Raw genomic sequence first — 24,041 nt, forward strand, 5'->3', positions numbered from 1 at the left:
AAGGATGTGGAGGCTTTGGAAAGGTTTACCAGGATATTGCCTGGTATGGAGGGCATTAGCTATGAGGAGAGGTTGGAGAAACTTGGTTTGTTCTCACTGGAGTGACAGAGGTTGAGGGGAGACCTGATAGAAGTCGACAAGATTATGAGAGGCAGGGACAGAGTGGATAGTCAGAAGCTTTTTCCCAGGGTGGAAGAGTCAATTACTGGGGGGGCATAGGTTTAAGGTGCGAGGGGCAAGGTTTAAAGGAGAGATACGAGGCAGATTTTTTTACACAGAGAGTGGTGGGTGCCTGGAACTCGTTGCCGGGGGAGTCGTGGAAGCAGATACGATAATGACTTTTAAGGGGCGTCTTGACAAGTACATGAATAGGATGGGAATAGAGGGGGTTTTAGTTCAGTCGGGCAGCATGGTCGGTGCAGACTTGGAGGGCCAAAGGGCCTGTTCCTGTGGTGTAATTTTCTTTGTTCGTTGTTCATACCGTTCATAGAGAAGGAAAGGAGAGAGTGCAGAATGTAGTGTTACAGTCATAGCAAGGGTGTAGAGAAAGATCAACTTAATACGTGGTAGATCCATTCAAAAGTCTGACAGCAGCAGGGAAGAAGCTGTTCTTGAGTCGGTTGGTACGTGACCTCAGACTTTTGTATCTTTTTGATGGGCTAGCGTACTACTGACAGTGTGTGTCGGGAGCCTGTGGAAGTCTGAACAAGCAGACCGACATGAGAATTATCCCTAATAATAAGCAATATATTTTTTTAGAAAGGGTTAAGATGGAGGGGGAGTTCACAGTCTAAAGTTGTTAAACTCAGCGTTGAGTCTGAGGGCTGTAAAGTGTCTAATCGGCAGTTAAGGTGTTGTTCCTCCAGTTTGTATTGGGCTTCACTGGAGCATTTCAGCAGGGCAGGGGTGGACATGTGGGGATGAGAGCAAGATGCTGAGTTGAAACAGCAAGCGACAGGAAGGTCAGGGTCATGTTGTAGATGGAGAAAAGGTGTTCCACAAAGCAGCCCCCAGTCTGTGTTTAATCTCCCCAGTGTAGAGTAGGCCGCGTTGGGAGCAGCAAATGCAGTTGACCCAATTGAAGGAAGTCCAGGTGAAATGCTGCTTCAGCTGGAAGGAGTGTTTGAGGCCTTGGACGGTGAGGAGGGAGGAAGTAAAGGGGCCGGTGATGCACTTTCTGTGATTGCAAGGGAAGGTGGCATGGGAAGGGAATGGGCCGTGATGGAGGAGTGGACCAGGGTGTCACTGAGGCAGTGGGTCCCTGCTGAGTGCTGGCAGGGGGAACGAGGGGAAGACGTGTTGAGTGGTGGCATCATGCTGGAGTTGATGAAAATGGCAGAGGATTATCCTTTGGAGCGATGCCAGTGGGGTGAAAAGATAAGGGGGACCCCCTCATTGTTCTGGGAGGCAGGGGAAGGGGTGATGTCAGAGGTGCAGGGAATGGGCCGAATCCAGTTGAGAGCCCCATCAATCAGAGGTGGGGGGGAGAAACCTCGGTTAAGGAAAAAGGCTGACACGTCGGAAGCAACATTTTTAAAGGTGGCCTCATCAGAACAGATGCAGCAAAACTGGGAGAATGGCAGCTTCACAGGAGGCTGTGTGTGAGGAGGCAGCAGTGGGAGTCGGTGGGTTTGTAATGGTCAGTCTACCCTGGAAATGGAGGCAGAGAGGGGAAGGGAAGGATCAGAGATAAGGAGTATCCAGGAAGTTTCAACTTCCAGTGGGGAAATTCCCCCGCTCCTGAAGAAGCTCTGTGAATGTCTCTGATTCTATACTGGAGTGGGAGAGTTTGAACAATTCTGCAGTACTTACCTGAATTGTTAGGTAGATTAAACCTAGTCCAGCAACTGGAAAACTACACAACTGACTCTCGCCCCACCCACTCCCTACCCGACAGCCCCTCTGACCACCCATTATCTTGCACTTAATGCTATAAAAAGGGGGCTTGTCCCATCTTCCCCCAGCTTAATGGAGTTTGCTAATGGACTCTGAGCTGCACATTCCTGGAAAATCCCCCCTCAGAAGGTCCATGAAGAAATGAAGAGCAACAGTCTAATGCTGTCTACTGTTCCACAGCAGATCCAGGCCAATATAGAAACTAGAAGCCCGAGGAGGCCATTCGGCCCTTCAAGCCTGCTCCACCATTCAATTTAATCATGGCTGATCATCGAATTCAATATCCTGATTCCCCCACATCCCTTTACCTCAGTTCTAAAAGGTTTACTCCTTATCCTCAAACTATGACCCTTAGTTTTGGACTCCTACACCATTTGGAACATTCTTTCTGAATCTATCCTGTCTAACCCTGTTAGAATTTTATAAGTTTCTATGAGATCCCCTCTCATTCTTCTAAACTCCAGTGAATATAATCCTAACTGACTTAGTCTCTCCTCATATGACAGACCTGCCATCCCAGGAATCAGCCTGGTAAACCTTCGCTGTACTCCCTCTATAGCAAGGACATTCTTCCTCAGATAAGGACACCAAAACTGCACACAATACTCCAGGTGTGGCCTCACCAACACCCTATACAATTGCAGCAAAGCATCCCTATCCTCAAATCCTCTCGCTATGAAGGCCAACATACCATTTGCCGCCTTCACTGCCTGCTGTACCTACTTTCAGCGACTGATGCACGAGGACTCCAAGGTCTCGCTGAGTATCCACCTCTCTCAATTTACATCTATTCAAGTAGTGTCTTCCTATTATTGCTACCAAAGTGGATAACCTCACATTTATCTACATTTTACTGCATCGGCCATCCATACGCCCACACACCCGGCCTGTCCAAATCACGCTGAAGCATCTCTGCATCCTCCTCACAGCTCACCCTCCTACCCAACTTCGTATCATCTGCAAATTTGGAGATAATACATTCAGTTCCCTATCCCAAATCATTAATATATAATGTGAACAGTTGGGGTCCTATCACAGATCCCTGCGGAACCTCACTAGTCACTGACTGCCAATCAGAAAAAAGACGCATTTAAGCCAACTCTTTCCTTCCTATCTGCTAATCAGCTTTCTATCCACCTCGAGACATTACCTGCAATCCCATGTGCTTTAACTTTACAGAGTAGTCTGTTATGTGAGACTTTGCCGAAAGCCTTCTCAAAGTCTAAATGAACCACATCCACTGGTTCTCCTTGATCAACTCTACCAGTTACATCCTCAAAGAATTCCAATAGATTTGTCAAGCATGATTTCCCTTGTGTAAATCCATGCTGACTTTGTCTGATTATACCACTGCCTTCCAAATGCTGAGTTATGAAATCCTTGATAATAGACTCTGGCAACTTCCCCAGTCCCGGCGTTAGGTTCACTGGTCTATAATTCCCTGTTTTCTCTCTACCTCCCTTTTTGAATAGTGGGCTTACATTAGCTACCCTCCAATCTGTAGGAACCAATCCAGAGTCCAAAGAATTTTGGAAAATAACCACCAATGGATCTACTATTTCCAGGGCCACTTCCTTCAGTCCTCTGGGATGAAGATTATCAGGACCTGGAGATTTATCCACCTTCAATCCCATCAAATCAAAATCAAATCAAATCATCACAGCGCAATGTCTCAGCTCTGCCTTGGTTGGCAGTCGAACTGCTTCTTACTCCACCACAGACTCAAAAGACACACCAAACATCAACATTCATTTATTTATTTGCATTGATACAAAGCATTCAGCAGAGAAAAACATCCCGAGGACTTTTACAAGAATCAGCCAACACGAGCCACAGGAGGAGATATTCAGACAGGCAACCAAAAGCATGCTCAAAGTGCAGGTTTTAAGCAGTGCTTTATAAAGACAGGAGAGACGGAGAGATTGAGGGAAGGAATGTCACAGCTTAGGGTGCAGGCAGCTGGAAGCATTGTTGCCAGTAATGAGGCAAAAGGAGGAGGAGGAGGGGGGCCAGGCTTGGAGCAATGCAGAGTTCCTGCAAGGTTGTGGGGTTGGGAGGTGAGGGGGATTGGGAGGTGAGGGGGGTTGGGAGGTGAGGGGGATTGGGAGGTGAGGGGGATTGGGAGGTGAGGGGGATTGGGAGGTGAGGGGGGTTGGGAGGTGAGGGGGGTTGGGAGGTGAGGGGGATTGGGAGGTGAGGGGGGTTGGGAGGTGAGGGGGATTGGGAGGTGAGGGGGATTGGGAGGTGAGGGGGATTGGGAGGTGAGGGGGATTGGGAGGGTTGGGGCAGTGCAGGTATTTGAAGACAAGAATGAGAATTTTAAAACTGAGACATTGACAGACTCAAAGTTAATGTAGGTGAACAAGCACAGGGCTCACGCAGGGAGCAGGCTCACTGCTAATTTCAGTGTTATATTCAATAATATATTCTTCGATATCCACCTCCTTTCAATAGCACTCAATCACCTGCAGTTAAAGAAGAATTTGACTGTGATTTGCTGATATCTATTCCATAAGGACCTCAGTAGGTGTAAGATTGTGTGGCTCACTCTCCTCTCAAACTGCCTACGCTGGAGATGGAGAGGGCACACACTTGGCTTTTGCCTTGGCAGTGAGGATTGGTAACTGTAGTTGGATATAATCCCGGTGCTTTATTCACATGATCTCCTGCCCACAGCCCCACCTAAACAAACAAGTGCTTCCAAGAGAAGTTTTATTAAAGAAATCCTTGGTAAAGTTTTCCTCCCTTGGTTTAGTCTGCATTCGTGTTCAGGGCAATCCAGGATGGATGGCAACCCCAAAATTGGCCAAATTAATAGAGGGATAGATGGGAGGATAAAGAAATGACTGAGAGCGAGAGTTTTCCCATGTGGGACACAGCTCCCTCTGCATTTTACAGCAACCCGGGCTATTAAAACAAACGCTTGCCACGTGTAGAGTTTGATTCAAGTGACAGAGCAGTATTTATCCGCCAGGACACCAACCAATATTTTTCTTGTTCTTTTATAGGATCTAGGCGTTGCTGGCAAGGCTAGCATTTGCTGCCCATCCCCAAATCTCACATGTAGGTCAGACCAGGCAAGGACCGTTACTTGGGGAGGCAGTGGCGTACTGGCATTGTCACTGGACTGGTAATCCAGAGACCCAGGGCAATGTTCTGGGGACCCAGGTTCAAATCCCACCATGGCAGATGGTGAGGTTTGAATTCAAGAAAAAATCTGGAATTAAGAATCCACTGGTGACCATGAAGCCATTGTCGATTGCCGTAAAAACCCATCTGGTTCACTAATGCCCTTTCAGGAAGGAAATCTGCCATCCTTACGTGGTCTGGCCTACCTGTGACTCCAGATCCACAGCAATATGATTGGCTCTTAAAATGCCCTCAGGGATGGGCAATAAATATTGGCCCAGCCAGTGACGCCCACGTCCCATGAATGAATAAAAAAGGATGGCTGATTTCCTCCCCTGAAGGACGTTAGGGAACCAGATGGGTTTTTACAACAATAGTTCCATGGTCACCATCACTGAGACTAGTTTTCAGTTCCAGATTATTAATTGAATTTAAACTCCACCAGCTGCAGTGGTGGGATTTGAACCCAGAGCAGTAGCCTGGGTCTCTAGATTACTCATCCAGTGATACTATCACAACATCACTATATCTCCTGGTTTTCCAACAGATGCTTCAAACTGGAATCAGCCCTGGACCATAGTTTGACAAAAACCACTCTCAGGAACTGGGTCTTGTAGGCAAGGCTCATCCCCTGCTGTTCCTCACAGTGATGGTGAGCTGCCATCGCAAGCTCTGCAGTCCACCTGTTGCAGATACACCCAGTGCTGCAAGGAAGGTGGTGCCAGGATTTTAACCCAGCGACACTGAAGGAGAGGCAGAAACGCTTCCACATCAGGATGGTGTGCGACCTGGGCGGGGAATTGGAGCTGTTCAGCCCAGTTAGCTGCCAGCCCTGTCTTTCCAGCTGGTGGAAGCTCCCACTCTACTCTAGCCGACCTGTCAGTTTCAGCATCAGTGGGACCAAGCTTTGGTTTTTAAAATTACTTTTGGGATGCAGACATTACAGGTAAGGTTCAGATTTATTCCCCATCTTTAGGAACATTTAAGCGGTTATTGGATAGGCACGTGGAGCACACCAGGATGATAGGGAGTGGGATAGCTTGATCTTGGTTTCAGATAAAGCTCGGCACAACATCGTGGGCCGAAGGGCCTGTTCTGTGCTGTACTGTTCTATGTTCTATCTCTACTTTCCCCTCGAGGAGGTGACAGTGATAAGACCATAAGACATAGGAACAGAATTAGGCCATTCGGCCCATCAAGTCTGCTCCACCATCCAATCATGTCTGTTATTTTTCTCATCCCCATTCTCCTGCCTTTTCCCCATAACCCCTGATCCCCTTATTGATCAAGAACCTATCTATCTCTGTCTTAAAGTGGACTGGCTTGCTGGGCCATTTCAGAGGCATTTAAAGAGTTAGTATAGGTCTGGAGTCACACATAAACCTCAGTTAGACAACAGGTCTCCTTACCGAAAGGATATGAGGCAATGAGTTCTGGTCTGAAGGACAATCTCACAGATTCAGTCATTTTCATTCAGACTAGATTTTTACTTTGTTTTTGAAACAAGCTGAACTCAAACTCACAAACTTCCCGCTGGGATTGCCTCATGTTCTCTGGCCTGAGGAAAGGAGGAGAGATTATTTCCCCTTTGGAGGGGGCCAGATGACCGAACACACAGACTGAAGGTGATCTGGAACAGAATGCCTGAAAGGGCGCTGGAGGCAGACTCAGCGGTGATGTCCGAACGAGAATGGGAAAGAGAAAGGGCGAGAGAGTAAGATTCATGGCTAACTCTTCCAGAGCCAGCATAGACAACAGGACAAATGGTCTCCAACTGCGCTGAATCAATCTGTGATTTTATTAGCTCAAATCTCCGATTGGTGTTTCAGTAATATAACCACTGCACGACCTCAGCCCAGGGTGCCCGGCCGAGGAACGCAGCAATGACACAATTACACTGACATCCGACATTGCAGAGAAAAACACCAAGGCAAACTCCTCTGGAGCTAATGATTTGAAGATTCCATGACTGAGGTTCGATTAAAGGAGCAAATTCCTCAGTGAGTTCTGCAAACAGGCGACTGGGACCCAGATTCTCCCTCTTCCTGTCACCCTTTGAATCAGGGTGCCTTTGCGGTCAGTCCACTCGTTGCTTCCGCCGGCTCGCCCACCTCCTTTGAGTTCTCATCCGAACTCGGTTTGCCAGGGTAGCTCCGTTCTCCAAATATGGTGCTGCCGACCCTCACGTTTGTCGCCCCCACTTCGATCTGCCAGTAAAAGAAACAATGTACAATGTCCTGGGCTCGACAGGCTGAGTATTGGGCTGACCAGCGACCAGTCACCACCCGACTCCCCCCGCCCCCCCTTCCCACAGCCAGTGGTCTCCACACGGACTCCTGCAAGAAACAATCAAAACAGCTGCAACGTTCCCCTCAGCCCGATCTGCCCCATGACAGTACAGGCAGTATTAGAGAACCCACACCTCTATCTTTAAAAGGAAAAGCCAACGTGTCATGGCATTTTGAATCAGCGTTGTACAGCACAGAAGACAACTGAGCACAGAACCACCCAATTCACTTCACGTTCAATGCTCTTTCCTCAGAACACTGCAATTCCTCCCTTTCCAGCCAGTTACTATTCAAGCAGCTTCCACCACCCTTCCAGGCAGCGCTCTTCCCATCACAACCACTCTCGCTGTTCAACAAATCGGCTCCCTCCCAAATTACTTGTGCTGGCAAAACTAAAACGGAGATATTTAACTGGGAGTTGGGGGGGGGGGGGGGGGGGGTGTGTGGAGAGAGACGGGATGGGACTGGGACTGGGAACAGCAACTGGCGAAATCGCACCGTCAGACTGACAGGGGTTCCAAAGCCAAGGTTCAACACTGGCACCCAAGGCTAGCTTGGCAACTTAACCAGCTTTTAAAGGAGATCGGAGATAGGGTCAGATGTGTTCTCAATATTCAAATTGCTAAAGCGAGAGATGGAACATTCAAAGTTTGCCCTGATTTAGGTTAGACACGGGGAAGTATTTTATATTGCTGTTTGTGGGATCTTGCTGTGTACATATCGGCTGCTGTTTCTTTCCTTACATTAGGATGACGACTACCCTACAGGAGTACAGCACCGAACTGGGTGTAAAGCACTTGGGGGCGTGAAAGGAAGTCTGAAAAATGCAAGTTGGCTTGTTCTTTTAATAGAAGCAGATCAGGAGCTTGGGGGTTGGTGAGGGCAGAGGAAAGAGTCACACAGTGTGGGGGCAGTGGGAGCAGAAAGAGGAGCCGGGTCATACTCACATGTGGCCCAGCTTCATCTCCCAGGAGGTGATGCCTCCCCCAGTCAGCAGGCAATGCTGAAAAACAGGTGGAGTGGGAGGGAAGGTAACAGAATCCCAGCTTTAAAACCACCCCCTCCCCGACGCTCTGGGTCCAGCAGTGACCCGTGTTGGTGCTGGACACGACATGAATTCAGGCAACTCGAGTCCCTGCCACCCAGAGATCAGGCGTCTCGACACACAGTCTGGAAAGCATTAATGCCAGCACCAAAAAGATTTATTTATCTAAGGAAATGGGAGATTAGAAACCCACTGGAGGGGAATTCTGGAACAATGAGAGAGACTTACAGCGTGTTCATAGTCAGTGGACATCCCCATGCTGAGTTCCACTCTTTCCAGAGGCAGCTTTAATTGATCACACAGCTCCGTACGACGCGTCACTAGAACCTGAATCAGGAAAACAAACAAAACAGGAGTCAAGAGGGTGGACCTAAAGCTCACAACGGGAACCGTGATCTCTCCCCCGCCCCCCCCACAAGCAGACAAGCAAATAACACCCACCAAAGTAACACCACCCCCCCCACCCCCCTCCCGAGGCAGACAAGCAAATAACCCCACCCCCCCCTCCCGAGGCAGACAAGTAACTGACCTCTCCCCGGCCCCCCATCCCGATGCAGACAAGCAAGTAACTCCCCCGTGGTAGACAAGTAACCGCCACCCCCCCCTCCCCCCGAGGCAGACAAGCAAGTACCCCCCCCCCCCCCCCCCTATTTCTCCACAACGTCAGGTTAAAGCAACACTCCAATTGGGCAGGAATAGCAATGGGTTGTAGAGAAGCAGGATACTGAGCGAGTGCCGGTGTATAGATCAGGGCAATGCAGGATAGGATGGGGAGATACTGGACAAAAACACTACACAAGAGACAATTGAACATGGAAAGCTAGAGAAGGTTAGACAAATAGGTGGTGGTTAGTATCCATCCTGTAATGTTTGATTTTCACTATGTTCATTTGTCCCATTCATACACAACACCCTGACACTTGCTGACCTTCACTGGCTTCTGCTCAACTTTCCAGTTTTCCAAATCCTCATCCTTGTTTTCCAAATCCCTCCATGGGCTTGACATTCCCGAGCTTAACGTCCTCCAAATCCAGAACCTTCCGCTCCCTGCCCTCCTCTAAAGCTGCCATCTCGAGCAGCGCCAACACCCCAACACCGGCAGCCGTGCCCCCAGTTCGCTACCTGTTTCTCTCTGAGCCAACACTTGGTCACCTGTGCTGATATCTATCTCCCGTGACTGCTTGTCTCAATGTTCATTGATGGAGCTCTTGATCAGGCTGCGGGATGTTTTGCAACATCAAGGGCACTGTGTAAATGGAGGGTGTTGTCAAAGGGGAGGGAGTCATTCAGCCCCTCAAGCTTGTTCCACCATTCAGCTGGATCACAGCGGATCTCCATTCCCCTCCTTACAGCTGGCTTCATTTCATATTACCAGCTGAACAAAAACATGACTCTTGATAAGAGACAATAACGAGGTCAGTACTTTGCTGACCAGCCACAAGGCTGCAATGACACGATAACTACGGTACAAAACAACTAGTCTACCAATGAGAAAACAAATCTCAACTGCACTGAGTTTTTGGGATCACAACACTGTTTATTTCTCTTTATATTTACAAATCACTAATATAATTGGCTGCACATTGTGAGTTACAAACTAATTCAAACTGCGTCCAAAGGTTAATGGGTGTTTTTGGGTTGTTATATGAAGACCAGTGAGGACCAAGGCACCGAAACTTCACAGCCCCACAAGCTCTCACCGTACCGCCACCTGGCGAAGGAGCAGCAGGAAAAACTGAAATCCAAGCACAGATGCTAAAGTTCGGGCTAATACAGAGTCACCTGGTCCAATAACATTGCCGATAATCCACTAGGACACCCATGTCCCTCTGAATCTCAGAGCTCTGCAATCTCTCACCATTTAGGTAATAAAGTTTATTTTTTATTCTTTGTGCCAAAATGGACAGTTTCAGATTTGCCCACATCATATTCCATTTGCCAGATCTTTGTCCACTTGCTTAACCCGAGAGGGCACAGGTTTAAGGTGAGAGGGGAGAGATACAATTTCTCAGGAGAGGGGCAATTTTTTCACACAGAGGGTGGTGAGTGTCTGGAACAAGCTGCCAGAGGTAGTAGTAGAGGTGTGTACAATTTTGTCTTTTAAAAAGCATTTAGATAGTTACATGGGTAAGATGGGTATAGAGGGATATGGGCCAAATGTGGGCAATTGGGACGAGCTTAGGGGTTTAATAAAAGGGTGGCATGGACAAGTTGGGCCAAAGGGCCTGTTTCCATGCTGTAAACGTCTCTGACTCTATCTATAATCCTTTGTAGTCTCCTTATGTTATCTTCACAATTTACTTTCCTAATATCTGTGTGTTGTCAACAAATTTTGCAGCTTTGGTCCCTTCATCCAGGTCATTGATATAAATTGCATAGAGTTAAGAGCCCAGCACTGATCCCTGCATATCACTCATCACATCCTGCCAGCCAGAAAATGACCCTTTTATATCTACTCGGTTTCCTGTTCACGAGCCAATCTTCGATCCGTGCCAACATGTTACCCCCACACCACCAGCTTTTATTTTCCACAGTAACCTCTGATGTGACACCTTATCAAATGCTTTCTGGGAATCTCAGTGCAGTACATCCACTAGTTCCCCATTATCCACAGCATGTGACCCCCTTCTAAGCACTCCAATAAATGGGTAAAATGCCTGGATTTCCCTTTCACAAAACCATATTGACTCTGCCTGATTGCACTGAATTTATCCAGGTGCCCGATTATAACGAATTTAAGAATAGCTTTGAATGTTTCTCTTGACAGATGTTCGGCTAACCGGTCTGTCGTTTCCAGTTTCCTGTCTCCCACCCTTTTTGAATTAACGAGTTACATTTAGCTATTTTCCAATCTGGTGGAACCTTTTCCAAATCTAGGGAATTTTGGAAAATTAAAACTAACACATCAATCATCGCCCTCGCCACTTCTTGAAAGACCCAGGAATGAAATCCATCCAGACCCGGGAATTTTAGCCTGAGGCCATACAGGCGCTATGTAAATGCAAGTCTGTGTTTTCTTTACCTGGAAGTCAGGATTGGGGCCCTCTCTCAGGTCATAGCCATATCTTCCAATGGTCATCAGCCCAACAAACTCCAGGTTGGGGCAGTTGGTGAGGATATGCCTGACTGTTTCCACCGTCTCCGCTACAGACAACCCGTGCTTACCTGAGAAAACAAAACATATCATCAATAGCAGGGCAGTCCCTCTACCCACTCAACTGAAGCTCAAAGTACAGAGTCATAAACTGCAGTGCTGCCCATATCATAACCTGTTCCCTATCACCCCTGTGCTCAGTAAACCTACACTGCCAAGACCAATGTTCAAACTCTCACCCACATTTTCCAATTCGTCCGTTGCCTCACCCCTGTCAGTGACTGGAATGTCCTCCAGCCCCAGTGGTACAGAGAAGATTTACCAGGATGTTGCCCAGTATGGAGGGCATTAGCTATGAGGGGAGGTTGGAGAAACTTGGTTTGTTCTCACTGGAATGGCGGAGGTTGAGGGGAGACCTGATAGAAGTCTACAAGATTGTGAGAGGCATGGACAGAGTGGATAGTCAGAAGCTTTTTCCCAGGGCGGAAGAGTCAATTACTTGGGGGCACAGGTTTAAGGTGCGAGGGGCAAGGTTTAAAGGAGATGTACGAGGCAGATTTTTTACACAGAGAGTAGTGGATGCCTGCAACTCGTTGCCGGGGGAGGTAGTGGAAGCAGATACGGTAGTGACTTTTAAGGGGCGTCTTGACAAGTACATGAATAGGATGGGAATAGAGGGATATGGTCCCCGGAAGGGTAGGGGGTTTTAGTTCAGTCGGGCAGCATGGTTGGTGCAGGCTTGGAGGGCCGAAGGGCCTGTTCCTGTGCTGTAATATTCTTTGTTCTTTGACCTTACTCGTCCAATTCTGGCCTCTTGGAGAATCTCACATTTTAATTGCTGCATCACGGACAATCGCGCCTTCAGCTGACTGGACCCTAAACTCTGAAATTGCCCCCATAAACCCCTCTCCTGCTTTAAATCACACCCTCAAATCTACAAGCCTGACCAGGCTTTTGGTCACCTGCTCTGATATCTCCTCATGGTCATTGGTTTAACATTCTGTTTGATGATGCTGTTCTGTGACGGTTTGCAGTCAGATTTTATGATTAAATAGAAACATGAACAGAATGCAGCATAAATCCCACATGCTCGCCCAGCTGTGTGCCTTCTCTCCTGCCCTTTCCTCCCCAAGTTGCCTCACGGATTTGAGGACAGGAATTTTGCACCATGACTGGCTCCAACTGCCACAGCATCTTCACTGTTAATGAGACACCACCAACTGCTAAACCACCAAACCCTGACAGCGTCCACTAAACTGCTGATTCACCCCAAAATCCTGGAATCACTTGGAAAATGTCCCCAGTCAAATCACTCAGGTACCTCCCCAGTGGTTTCCACTGCCCTGTGTCAGAACAATCCTGACCTACAATAACACACCGAGCACAAACACCAGCATGGGCACTCACTGGACTAATTTCTTTGCAGGAATTCACGTGACGCGATTCAGAAAGAAAAAGGACTGTGAAACCACTTTCTGCCCCAGATACAAGAAGCTTCAGCACCTTATCACTATCCTATCTTCTCCCTACCCAGCACTCTAATTCAACGCATTGCTCCCTGATGAACTTGCAGCAATGTTACTGCTTGGGTCCGAGCTGCAATACAACGATGTTTATCTCCTGCTATCGCAGTCTGGCCTCAGCAACGATTCAGTAGGTTAACACTGCCGGCTACATCAGACGGTCACACGTTCAAACCTCACTCCAAACACTGGACGACAAAATCTAGGTTGACGCAGCCACTGCAATACTTAGAGAACAAAGAACAAAGAAAATTACAGCACAGGAACAGGCCCTTTGGCCCTCCAAGCCTGCACCGACTATGCTGCCCGACTGAACTAAAACCCCCTACTCTTCCAGGGACCATATCTCTCCATTCCCATCCCATTCATGTATTTGTCAAGACGCCCCTTAAAACTCACTACCGTATCCGCTTCCACTACTTCCCCGGCAGCGAGTTCCAGTGGTCAGCACTGCTGCTTCACAGCTCCAGGGACCTGGGTTCGATTCCCGACTTGGGTCACTGTCTGCGTGGAGTTTGCACATTCTCCCCGTGTCTGCGTGGGTTTCCTCCGGGCGCTCCGGTTTCCTCCCACAGTCCAAAGATGTACGAGTTAGGTAAATTGGCCATGCTAAAATTGCCCGTGTCCCAGGATGCGTAGGTTAGAGGGATTAGCGGGTAAAATATGTAGGGATATGGGGATAGGGTCTGGGTGGGATTGTGGTCGGTGCAGGCTCGATGGGCCGAATGGCCTCTTTCTGCACTGTAGGGTTTCTATGATTCCAGGTACCCACCACTCTCTGTGTAAAAAAACTTGCCTCGTACAACTCCTTTAAACCTTGCCCCTCGCACCTAAAACCTATGCCCCCTAGTAATTGACTCTTCCACCCTGGGAAAAAGCTTCTGACTATCCATTCTGTCCATGCCTCTCATAATCTTGTAGACTTCTATCAGTCTCCCCCTCAACCTCCGTCGCTCCAGTGAGAACAAACCAAGTTTCTCCAATCTCTCCTCATAGCTGATGCCCTCCATACCAGGCAACATCCTGGTAAATCTTTTCTGTACCCTGTCCAAAGCCTCCACATCCTTCTGGTAGTGTGGGGACCAGAATTGAACACTATATTCCAAGTGCAGCCTAACTAAGGTTCTATAAAGCTGCAACATGACTTGCCAATTTTTAAACTCAATGCCCCGGCCGATGAAGGCAAGCATGCCGTATGCCTTCTTGACTACCTTCGCCACCTGCATTGCCACTTTCAGTGACCTGTGTACCTGTACACCCAGATCTCTCTGCCTATCAATACTCTGAATGGTTCTGCCATTTACTGTATATTTCTCATCTGTATTAGACCTTCCAAAATGCATTACCTCACATTTGTCCGGATTAAACTCCATCTGCCATCGCTCCGTCCAAGTCTCCAATTGATCTGTATCCTGCTGTATCCTCTGATGGTCCTCATCACTATCCGCAAATCCACCAACCTTTGTGTCGTCCACAAACTTACTGATCAAACCAGTTACATTTTCCTCCAAAACATTTATATATATTACAAACAGCAAAGGTCCCAGCACTGATCCCTGAGGAACGCCCTATCTCAGGTGTCACCTTTCCCAATGAGATATGAAAACGAGATCGCTTCTCTTTACCTGAGGCACTATTACAAAAACAGATGAACCGTATTTATCCCTCAACCAGCATCACAGAAAAACATTACCACTCTGCTATTGGTGGCATTTTGCTGTGTACATGGCGGCTACCTTGGTCCCGACATCACAACACTGCCTAAATGGGACTGAATTGATGGTAAAATGCTGATGTCTTGAGGACGTGAAGGGTGCAATAGAAACACAAGTTCTTTCTTTGCTTCAAGAACTGTAGTTTCCATACCAATTCTCCCGAAATTAAATATTCAGAGAGCCCTACATAAAACCCAGCGTCACTTCACAAGCAGTAAAGTTTAGACAGCAGAGAGAAAAAAACACAATCTCTTCTCCCTCTCTTTACCGGGAGATTGGAACCCTGGTCACTGATTGTGAAGTTACACTTACTCCCTTCCTCACTATCCGCAGGGAGAATGTTATAACTGTGGGCAATAGTGGCTAACCTTAAACATGTACTTACTGTCCTCCTCACTGGTGTTGACTTGTACCATGACCTTCAGTTTCTGTGGCGTTTGCTTCCTCTGCCAAGACAGGTTGACTTTATCAGCCAGTTTTATGGAGTCGATGGTCTCAATCATGAACAGATTGGGGGCAACTGTCACGGCAGAGTTATAAAGAAAGTGATAAAAACACAGGTCAATACATTGACTTTGGACAGGGAGATTTTCAGTGGCAGTGTGAGCCTTGTGAGTGATGAAAGCTTCACAATTACTAACAAACTGTTTGCATATATTAAACTGCGCTGCACACTATTGTCATGGAGAAGCAGGTCTGTGTTCGCTGCAGGTAACACGACTAATCTGAAATCAAGTTACATTTTGGTTCTGTGACCAAGATCTTTCATCTTGCTCTGAAGGCTCACGTGGACTCGAAACATTAACAGATTCTCTCCCCACACATGCTGCCAGACCCACTGAGTCTTTCCAGCATTTTCTGTTTTTGTTTTATCTCTTTTATCTATTGCAGTGTCAGCCGTGGCACAGTGGGTGTCACTCTGAAAGTAAGGACACAGATACAGCAGGCAGTAAAGGCGGCAAATGGTATGTTGGCCTTCATAGTGAGAGGATTTGAGTATAGGGATAGGGATACTTTGCTGCAATTGTATAGAGCATTGGTGAGATCACACCTGGAGTATTGTGTGCAGTTTTGGTGTCCTTATCTGAGGAAGGATGTCCTTGCTATAGAGGGAGTACAGCGAAGGTTTACCAGACTGATCCCTGGGATGGCAGGTCTGTCATATGAGGAGAGACTAAGTCGGTGAGGATTATATTCACTGGAGTTTAGAAGAGTAAGAGGGGATCTCATAGAAACTTATAAAATTCTAACAGGGTTAGACAGGGTAGATTCAGAAAGAATGTTCCCAATGGTGGGGGAGTTCAGAACTAGGGGTCATAGTTTGTGGTAAGACATGAACCTTCTAGGACTGAGGTGAGGAGAATTTCTTCACCCAGAGGGTAGTGAATGTGTGGAATTCACTACCACAGAAGGTGGTTGAGGCCAAAACGTTGTGTGATTTCAAGAAGAAATTAGATATAGCTCTTGGGGCTAAAGGAATCAAGGAATATGGGAGTGAAGGGGGGGATCAGGATATTGAATTTGATGATCAGCCATGATCGTAATGAATGGTGGAGCAGGCGTGAAGGGCCGAATGGCCTCCTCCTGCTTCTAGTTTACATGTTTATTGGCTTCAAGTCAAAAGGTCCCAATCTACAGACTCGAATGTACAATCCAGGTCAACACTCCCAGTGCAGGGCTGAGGGAGTGCTGCACTGACAGAGGTGCCTGTATTCGATAGAAATGTTAAACTGCGGCACATCTGCCCTCTCAGGTGTAAAAGATTTTACATTCACCGTTTGAAAGCAGAGTGGGAAGTTTATCTCCGGGGCTCCGGCCAATATTTATCCCTCAATTCAGAGCGCTAAAAATCCTTATCCAGCCACCAGAGTGCTGTTTGTGGGAGCTTGCTGTGTCTAAATGAGCTGTCGCGTTTCCCTAGTGAGTGACGCTTTGTGAAACACTGCTGCAGTATTACCCATCAACTTGTTGACATTGTTCTTTTGCAAGTGCCCAATAAAATGCCACTTGATGTCGGGACAAGTGGAGAGAATCTGTAACCAGAAAGAGATAGAGGGATTTAGATAAACTGACTAAGGCAGGGGCTTTGTACAATCAGCACACGTCAAATATCCCTGCTGCACTACCCAGAACACTAAGGGAAGTAGGGGAACATGAACATCCTCCTGCTCATCTGAAAACCACACAACATCCTCATCAATGTTGCCTCCACTGTTGTTGGGTGAAAATCCTGCAATTCCCTATCTGACACTGAGAGCATCTTCAGCACACACACTGCAGTGGTTCAGTAAGACCGGTTCTCAGCTTGCAAACAGCAACGAGGGATGGGCAATATACAATGGCTTTGCTATGCCCTTGGGCCAAGAAATTATTTTTTGAACTATAAATTTTTAGCAGAGTTGAGATGTATGCCTGGATCGGGAGATACCTTGCGACGTTGATCGGGGTGGTTGGGGATGAACTCTTGGAGTGGACTTGAGAACCCAATGGGGATTTTGGGGGCCAGGGGGGGGGGGGGGGTGGAGAGAGTGGATTTACCAGTTTCTGCACCAGATTAATGATCTGGAATTTCTGCCACATGATTCCAGGGTGGGACAGAGAATATTTGTATAATGAGACAGGAGGGTGTGATGAGAGTAGTGTAATTGATATGGAGATATATATGTATAGTTTTGTTATATTTAAGGGGAATGTTTAAAATTCAGCTTTGTGCGACAGTCAGTCGGTATGTGTGCAGGGATGCAGCTCAGATTTTGTTCAGAGAGCAGGATAATTACTCATTTTAACCTCGCAAGCGTTTATTTCAAGTAGAGCGAATGGACTTTTGTTTAGTTCAGTCCTCCTGGGATTTCGGATTAAAGTGATTGACAGGGTCAGGTGAAAAAAAGCTTCTGCAAAAAGGTTAGTGATGCAGCTCAGGCCTGATTAAAGTTCGAAGGTTTTGCCGACTTCTGAAACTCTCTCTCTCTGAAAACTTCAAGACTGTCTACACTGATTATAGCAAGTCTATCTGTGTTTGCGAACTGTATTTAAAGTGGCATTGTAAGTCTGTGAGAGGAACGTTGCTTATTTGGAACTGAAACAGTGATAAGTTAGAAATTAAAGTTGTTTACTTTCAGTTTCAAATATTGTTCAACTGTTAATAGTTAAATTGCTTCATTTGTTAGAGTTATAGTCAAACTGTGTTTCTAAATAAAGTTTATTTCATTATAAAAGATCAATACTTTGTGAGGAATCATTCCCGGAAGGAAGTATCCTTTCCTCACATTGATGCCAAAATCGGAAAATTGTTGGAGTCTAATCTGGCGTCTGAATGGAATCCGGGGTTTGGCCTGGAATCCTAATGAGAGTTTGCCAGTTTCAGTCACCCTGTTGCTGCTGGGTTGGAATTATCTCTCCTATCGGAGCTTTCCTGTGGGGAAACACTCCCTCCCCCAGCCCATACCGTCACAGGGCAGCTGTACAAAGCAGGAAAATCCCAAGTTTGAGCATTGGTCTGCTCTGTCAAAGCAACTGCTCAAAGGCTGGGGAAACTCTATCTGAAGGGAAAACCAGGGTTTGGAGCAGGTGGGATTGGGGAATAAGAGGGGAAACGTGTCAGTCAACTGGTTGCTAGGAAGAAACAAACAGGTAGACCAATGCCTGGAAAGTGACTAAGAACAGATTGCCTGTACCTGGCTGTCGGAGGCTTTCTCGACCAGTTCTTGCACCTGTGAACATAAACAGCAGGTGTGAGATCAACGCCATGTCAGAAACTCAATATGAACCAGGACAAAGCAGTTGACTCGTTTGCCCATCCGGTGCCACCTTACATCCACTCCCTTTTCCACCTAGGAGGCCATGGGCAGCAGGTGCTTGGGAACACCACCAACTCCAAGTTCCCTCCAAGTCACACACCATCTTAACTCGGGACTCAGACTAAATTGGACAGACAGCAGATCCCCAACAGGCAGAACGCATAAACCATAAGATATAGCAGAACTAGGCCACTCGGCCCATCAAATCCGCTCCGCCATTCAATCATAGCTGATATTTTTCTCATCCCCATTCTCAAGCCTTTTTCCCATAACCCCTGATCCCCTTATAGAGTCATAGAGGATTACAGCATGGAAACAGGCCCTTCGGCCCAACTTGTCCATGCTGCCCTTTTTTAAAAAAAAACCCCGAAGCTAATCCCAATTGCCCGCATTTGGCCCATATCCCTCGATACCCATCGTACCAATGTAACCATCTAAATGCTTTTTAAAAGACAAAATTGTACCCGCCTCTACTACTGCCTCTGGCAGCTTGTTCCAGACACTCACCACCCTCTGTGAAAAAATTGCCCCTCTGGACACTTTTGTATTTCTCCCCTCTCACCTTAAACCTATGCCCTCTAGTTTTAGACTCTCCTACCTTTGGGAAAAGATATTGACTATCTAGCTGATCTGTGCCCCTCATTATTTTATAGACCTCTATCAGATCACCCCTCAGCCTCCTACGCTCCAGGGAAAAAAGTCCCAGTCTATCCAGCCTCTCCTTATAACTCAAATGTGTTCAGGAAAATTTTCGACATCAGTATATAGAGGTGCCAACTAGAGAGGATGCGATATTGGATCTATTGGGAAATGAGTTAGGGCAGGTGATGGATGTGAGTGTGAGGGAACACTTTGGATCCAGTGATCATAATGCCATTAGTTTCAACCTGATCATGGATAAGGATAGATCTGGTCCTCGGGTTGAAGTTCTGAACTGGAAAAAGGCCAAATTTGATGAAATGAGAAGGGATCTGGGAAGTGTGGATTGGCACAGGCTGTTCTCTGGTAAGGATGTAAATGGAAAGTGGGAGGCCTTCAAAGGAGAAATTTTGAGAATGCAGAGTTTGTATGTTCCTGTCAGGATTAAAGGCAAAGTAAATAGGAATAAGGAACCTTGGTTCTCGAGGGAAATTGTAACACTGATTAAGAGGAAGAGAGAGTTGTATGAAATGTGCAGGCAGCAAGGAACAGATTAGATGCTCGAGGAGTATAAAAAGTGCAAGAAGCTACTTAAGAGGGAAATCAGGAGGGCTAAAAGAAGACATGAGGTTGCTTTGGCAGACAGAGTGAAGGAAAATCCAAAGAGCTTCTATAGGTATGTTAGGAGTAAAAGGGTAGTGAGGGATAAAATTGGTCCTCTTGAAGACCAGAGTGGTAGACTGTGTATGGAACCAAAAGAGATGGGGGAGATACTACAAGGTTTTTTTGCATCCGCATTTACTGAGGAAATGGGCATGGAGTCTACGGAAATAGGGCAAACAGGTAGGGAGGTCATCGAACCTTTACAGATTAAAGGGGAGGAGGTGCTCGCTGTCTTGAGGCAAATCAAAGTGGATAAATCCCCAGGACCAGACAGGGTATTCCCACGGACCTTGAGGGAAGCTAGTGTTGAACTTGCAAGGACCCTGGCAGACATATTTAAAATGTCAGTATTCACAGGGGAGGTGCCAGATGATTGGAGGGTGGCTCATGTTGTTCTGTTGTTTAAAAAAAGGTTCCAAAAGAAATCCGGGAAATTATCGGCCAGTAAGTTTGACGTCGGTGGTGGGCAAGTTATAGGAAGGTGTGATAAGGGATAGGATCTACAAATATTTGGATAGACAGGGACTTATTAGGCTTCGTGCGTGGTAGGTCATGTTTGACCAATCTATTAGAGTTTTTTGAGGAGGTTACCAGGAAAGTGGATGAAAGGAAGGCGGTGGATGTTGTCTACCTGGATTTCAGCAAGGCCTTTGACAAGGTCCCTCATGGGAGGTTAGTTAGGAAGGTTTAGTCGCTGGGTATACATGGGGAGACAGTAAATTGGATTAGACACTGGCTCAATGGAAGAAGCCAGAGAGTGGTTGTGGAGGATTGCTTCTCTGAGTGGAGGCCTGTGACTAGTGGTGTGCTGCAGGGATCGGTGTTGCGACTTGCAGATAGTGAGGAGCATTGTCAGAGGCTACAGAAGGATATAGATAGGCTGGAAATTTGGGCAAAGATATGGCAGATGGAGTTCAATCCTGATAAATGCGAAGTGATGCATTTTGGTAGAAATAATGTAGGGAGGAGCTATACGATAAATGGCAGAACCATAAAGGGTGTAGATACGCAGAGGGACCTGGGTGTGCATGTCCACAGATCCTTGAAGGTGACGTCACAGGTGGAGAAGGTGGTGAAGAAGGCATATGGCATGCTTGCCTTTATAGGACGGGGCATAGAGTATAAAAGTTGGGGTCTGATGTTGCAGATGTATAGAACGTTGGTTCGGCCGCATTTGGAATACTGCGCCCAGTTCTGGTCGCCACACTACCAGAAGGACGTGGAGGCTTTGGAGAGAGTACAGAGGAGGTTTACCAGGATGTTGCCTGGTATGGAGGGGCTTCGTTATGAGGAGAGATTGGGTAAACTGGGGTTGTTCTCCCTGGAAAGACGGAGGATGAGGGGAGACTTAATAGAGGTGTATAAAATTATGAAAGGCATAGATAGCGTGAACGGTGGGAAGCTTTTCCCCAGGTCGGTGGTGAAGTTCACGAGGGGTCATAGGTTCAAGGTGAAGGGGGGGAGGTTTAACACAGATATCAGAAGGACATATTTTACACAGAGGGTGGTGGGGGCCTGGAATGCGCTGCCAGGCAAGGTGGTGGAGGCGGACACACTGGGAACGTTTAAGACTTATCTAGATAGCCATATGAACGGAGTGGGAATGGAGGGATACAAAAGAATGGTCTAGTTTGGACCAGTGAGCGGCACGGGCTTGGAGGGCCGAAGGGCCTGTTCCTGTGCTGTATTGTTCTTTGTCCATTGTTGTTTGTCATCTATATCAATGATCTGGATGATAATGTGGTAAATTGGACCAGCAAATTTGCTGATGATACAAAGATTGGAGGTGTAGTGGACAGTGAGGAAGGTTTTCAAAGCTTGCAGAGGAATTTGGACCAACTAGAAAAATGGGCTGAAAAATGGCAAATGGAATTTAACGCAGACAAGTGTGAGATATTGCACTTTGGAAGGACAAACCAAAGAAGAACGTACAGGGTAAATGGTAGGACTCTGAAGAGTGCAGTTGCACCGAGGGATCTGGAAATACAGGTACAGAATTCCCTAAAAGTGACGTCACAGGTGGATAGGGTCGTAAAGAGTGCCTTTGGTACATTGGCATTTATAAATTGGAGTATCGAGTATAAAAGTTGGAGTGTTATGGTAAGGTTATATAAGGCATTGGTGAGGCCGAATTTAGAGTATTGTGTACAGTTTTGGTCACCTAGTTACAGGAAGGATGTAAATAAGGTTGAACGAGTGCAGAGAGGGTTCACAAGGATGTTGCTGGGACTTGAGAAGCTGAGTTACAGAGAGAGATTGAATAGGTTGGGACTTTATTCCCTGGAGCGCAGAAGATATTAGGGGGGGCTTCTTCACGCTGAGAGTGGTGGGAGTGTGGAATAAGCTGCCGGATAAAGTGGTAAATGCACTTTAAGAAATGCATTTAAGAAAAACTTGGGACGGGTTCATGGATGAGAGGGGTGTGGAGGGATATGGTCCAAGTGCAGGTCAGTGGGACTAGGCATAAAATGGTTCAGTACAGACAAGAAGGGCCAAAAGGCCTCTTTCTGAGCTGTAATTTTCTATGGTTCTCCTACCTTTGGCAGCTTGTTCCAGGCACTCACCACCCTCTGTGTGAAATAATTGCCCCTCTGGACACTTTTGTATCTCTCCCCTCTCACCTTAGACCTATGCCCTCTAGTTTTAGACTCCCTTACCTTTGGGAAAAGATATTGACTATCTAGCTGATCTGTGTCCCTCATTATTTTATAGACCTCGATAAGATCGCCCCTCAGCCTTCTATGCTCCAGAGAAAAAGGTCCCAGTCTATCCAGCCTCTCCTTATAACTCAAACCATCAAGTCCCAGTAGCATCCTAGTAAATCTTTTCTGCACTCTTTCTAGTTTAATAATATCCTTTCTATAATAGGGTGACCAGAATTGCACACAGTATCCCAAGTGTGGCCTTACCAATGTCTTGTACAACTTCAACAAGACATTCCAACTCCCGTATTCAATGTTCTGACCAATGAAACCAAGCATGCTGAATGCCTTCTTCACCACTCTGTCCACCTGTGACTCCACTTTCAAGGAGCTATGAACATGTACCCCTAGATCTCTTTGTTCTGTAACTCTCCCCAACGCCCTACCATTAACTGAGTAAGTCCTGCCCTGGTTCAATCTACCAAAATGCATTACCTCGCATTTGTCTAAATTAAACTCCATCTGCCATTCGTCAGCCCACTGGCCCAATTGATCAAGATCCCGCTGCAATTGGAGATAACCTTCTTCACTGTCCACCATGCCATCAATCTTGCAAACTTACTAACCATGCCCCGTGACGGGCATTCGGCCTCTGATATTCGGGTAAGCATTCTCCAAGGCGGCCTTCGCGACACACGACGGCGCAGAGTCGCTGAGCAGAAACTGATAGCCAAGTTCCGCAGACACGAGGGCGGCCTCAACCGGGATATTGGGTTCATGTCACACTATCTGTAACCCCCACAGAGTTTCACTGGCTGTCTTGACTGGAGACAATACACATCTTTTTAGCCTGTCTTGATGCTCTCTCCACTCACATTGTTTTGTTTCTTAAAGACTTGATTAGTTGTAAGTATTCGCATTCCAACCATTATTCATGTAAATTGAGGTTGTGTCTTTATAAGCTCTGTTTGTGAACAGAATTCCCACTCACCTGAAGAACGGGCTTGCAGCTCCGAAAGCTTGTGTGGCTTTTGCTACCAAATAAACCTGTTGGACTTTAACCTGGTGTTGTTAAACTTCTTACTGTGTTTACCCCAGCCCAACGCCGGCATCTCCACATTCTGTCAAGATGCCAATTTTGTATCCATTTAGATACCTCACCCTGGATCCCGTGAGATTGAACCTTATGCAATAACCTACCATGCGGTACCTTGTCAAAGCCCTTGCTAAAGTCCATGTGGACAACATCAACAGCTATGCCTTCATCTACCTTCCTTCTTGGGGGAGGGTTACTGAAGCGAAGGAGGCAAATACTCACATAATTTTCCCCAAAGTGCCGCTGTCCATGGTGGTAGGCTTCTATCAACAAGGCCGGCGGCTTGGTCTTTCCGACAGCGACAAGGCGTGGGGCAATGTCAGGGAGAGTCTGAGGAAGAGAGGGTTAGTGCCAGGGGGATTGGGAGAGAGAACATTGGCACAAGGCATCCTCTCCCCATCTACCACCTACCAACCCTCTCCAACCAAACCCTTCCCTCCACACCAGACTGATTCCTGAGATGGCGAGACTGACATTTGAGGAGAGATTGAGTCGGTTAGAATTGTATTCATTG

At 47.0% G+C, this 24,041-nt stretch overlaps 1 protein-coding gene across 2 annotated transcripts; it reads right to left on the reverse strand.

Annotated features, from left to right (window-relative positions):
• Positions 1 to 5,369: 5,369 nt before the first annotated feature.
• On the reverse strand, positions 5,370 to 24,041 carry plpbp (pyridoxal phosphate binding protein). 2 transcript variants are annotated; one of them, XM_078239661.1, is made up of 7 exons: positions 23,750 to 24,041; positions 18,365 to 18,400; positions 16,648 to 16,723; positions 15,076 to 15,210; positions 11,381 to 11,523; positions 8,587 to 8,685; positions 5,370 to 7,232 (listed from the first exon to the last, which is right to left on the reverse strand). In XM_078239661.1, the coding sequence occupies exons 3-7, from the start codon at positions 16,649 to 16,651 to the stop codon at positions 7,086 to 7,088; spliced, it is 528 nt and encodes a 175-aa protein (XP_078095787.1). In that variant the 5' UTR covers positions 16,652 to 16,723; positions 18,365 to 18,400; positions 23,750 to 24,041; the 3' UTR covers positions 5,370 to 7,085. The 2 variants fall into 2 exon arrangements, with proteins under 2 accessions (XP_078095787.1, XP_078095788.1); XM_078239662.1 differs by lacking the exon at positions 16,648 to 16,723 and having other exon boundaries at positions 23,750 to 24,027.

This window comes from Mustelus asterias, chromosome 22 (assembly GCF_964213995.1).
Source record: "Mustelus asterias chromosome 22, sMusAst1.hap1.1, whole genome shotgun sequence".
In the NCBI taxonomy this organism is placed as follows: domain Eukaryota; kingdom Metazoa; phylum Chordata; class Chondrichthyes; order Carcharhiniformes; family Triakidae; genus Mustelus; species Mustelus asterias.

Coding starts and splice junctions, on each gene's coding strand:
- plpbp (XM_078239661.1), bottom strand. Junction 11,524..15,075: donor CAACACCAGTGAGGAGGACA/GTAAGTACATGT, acceptor TTGTTTTCTCAG/GTAAGCACGGGTTGTCTGTA. Junction 8,686..11,380: donor GCCCCAATCCTGACTTCCAG/GTAAAGAAAACA, acceptor TTCCTGATTCAG/GTTCTAGTGACGCGTCGTAC.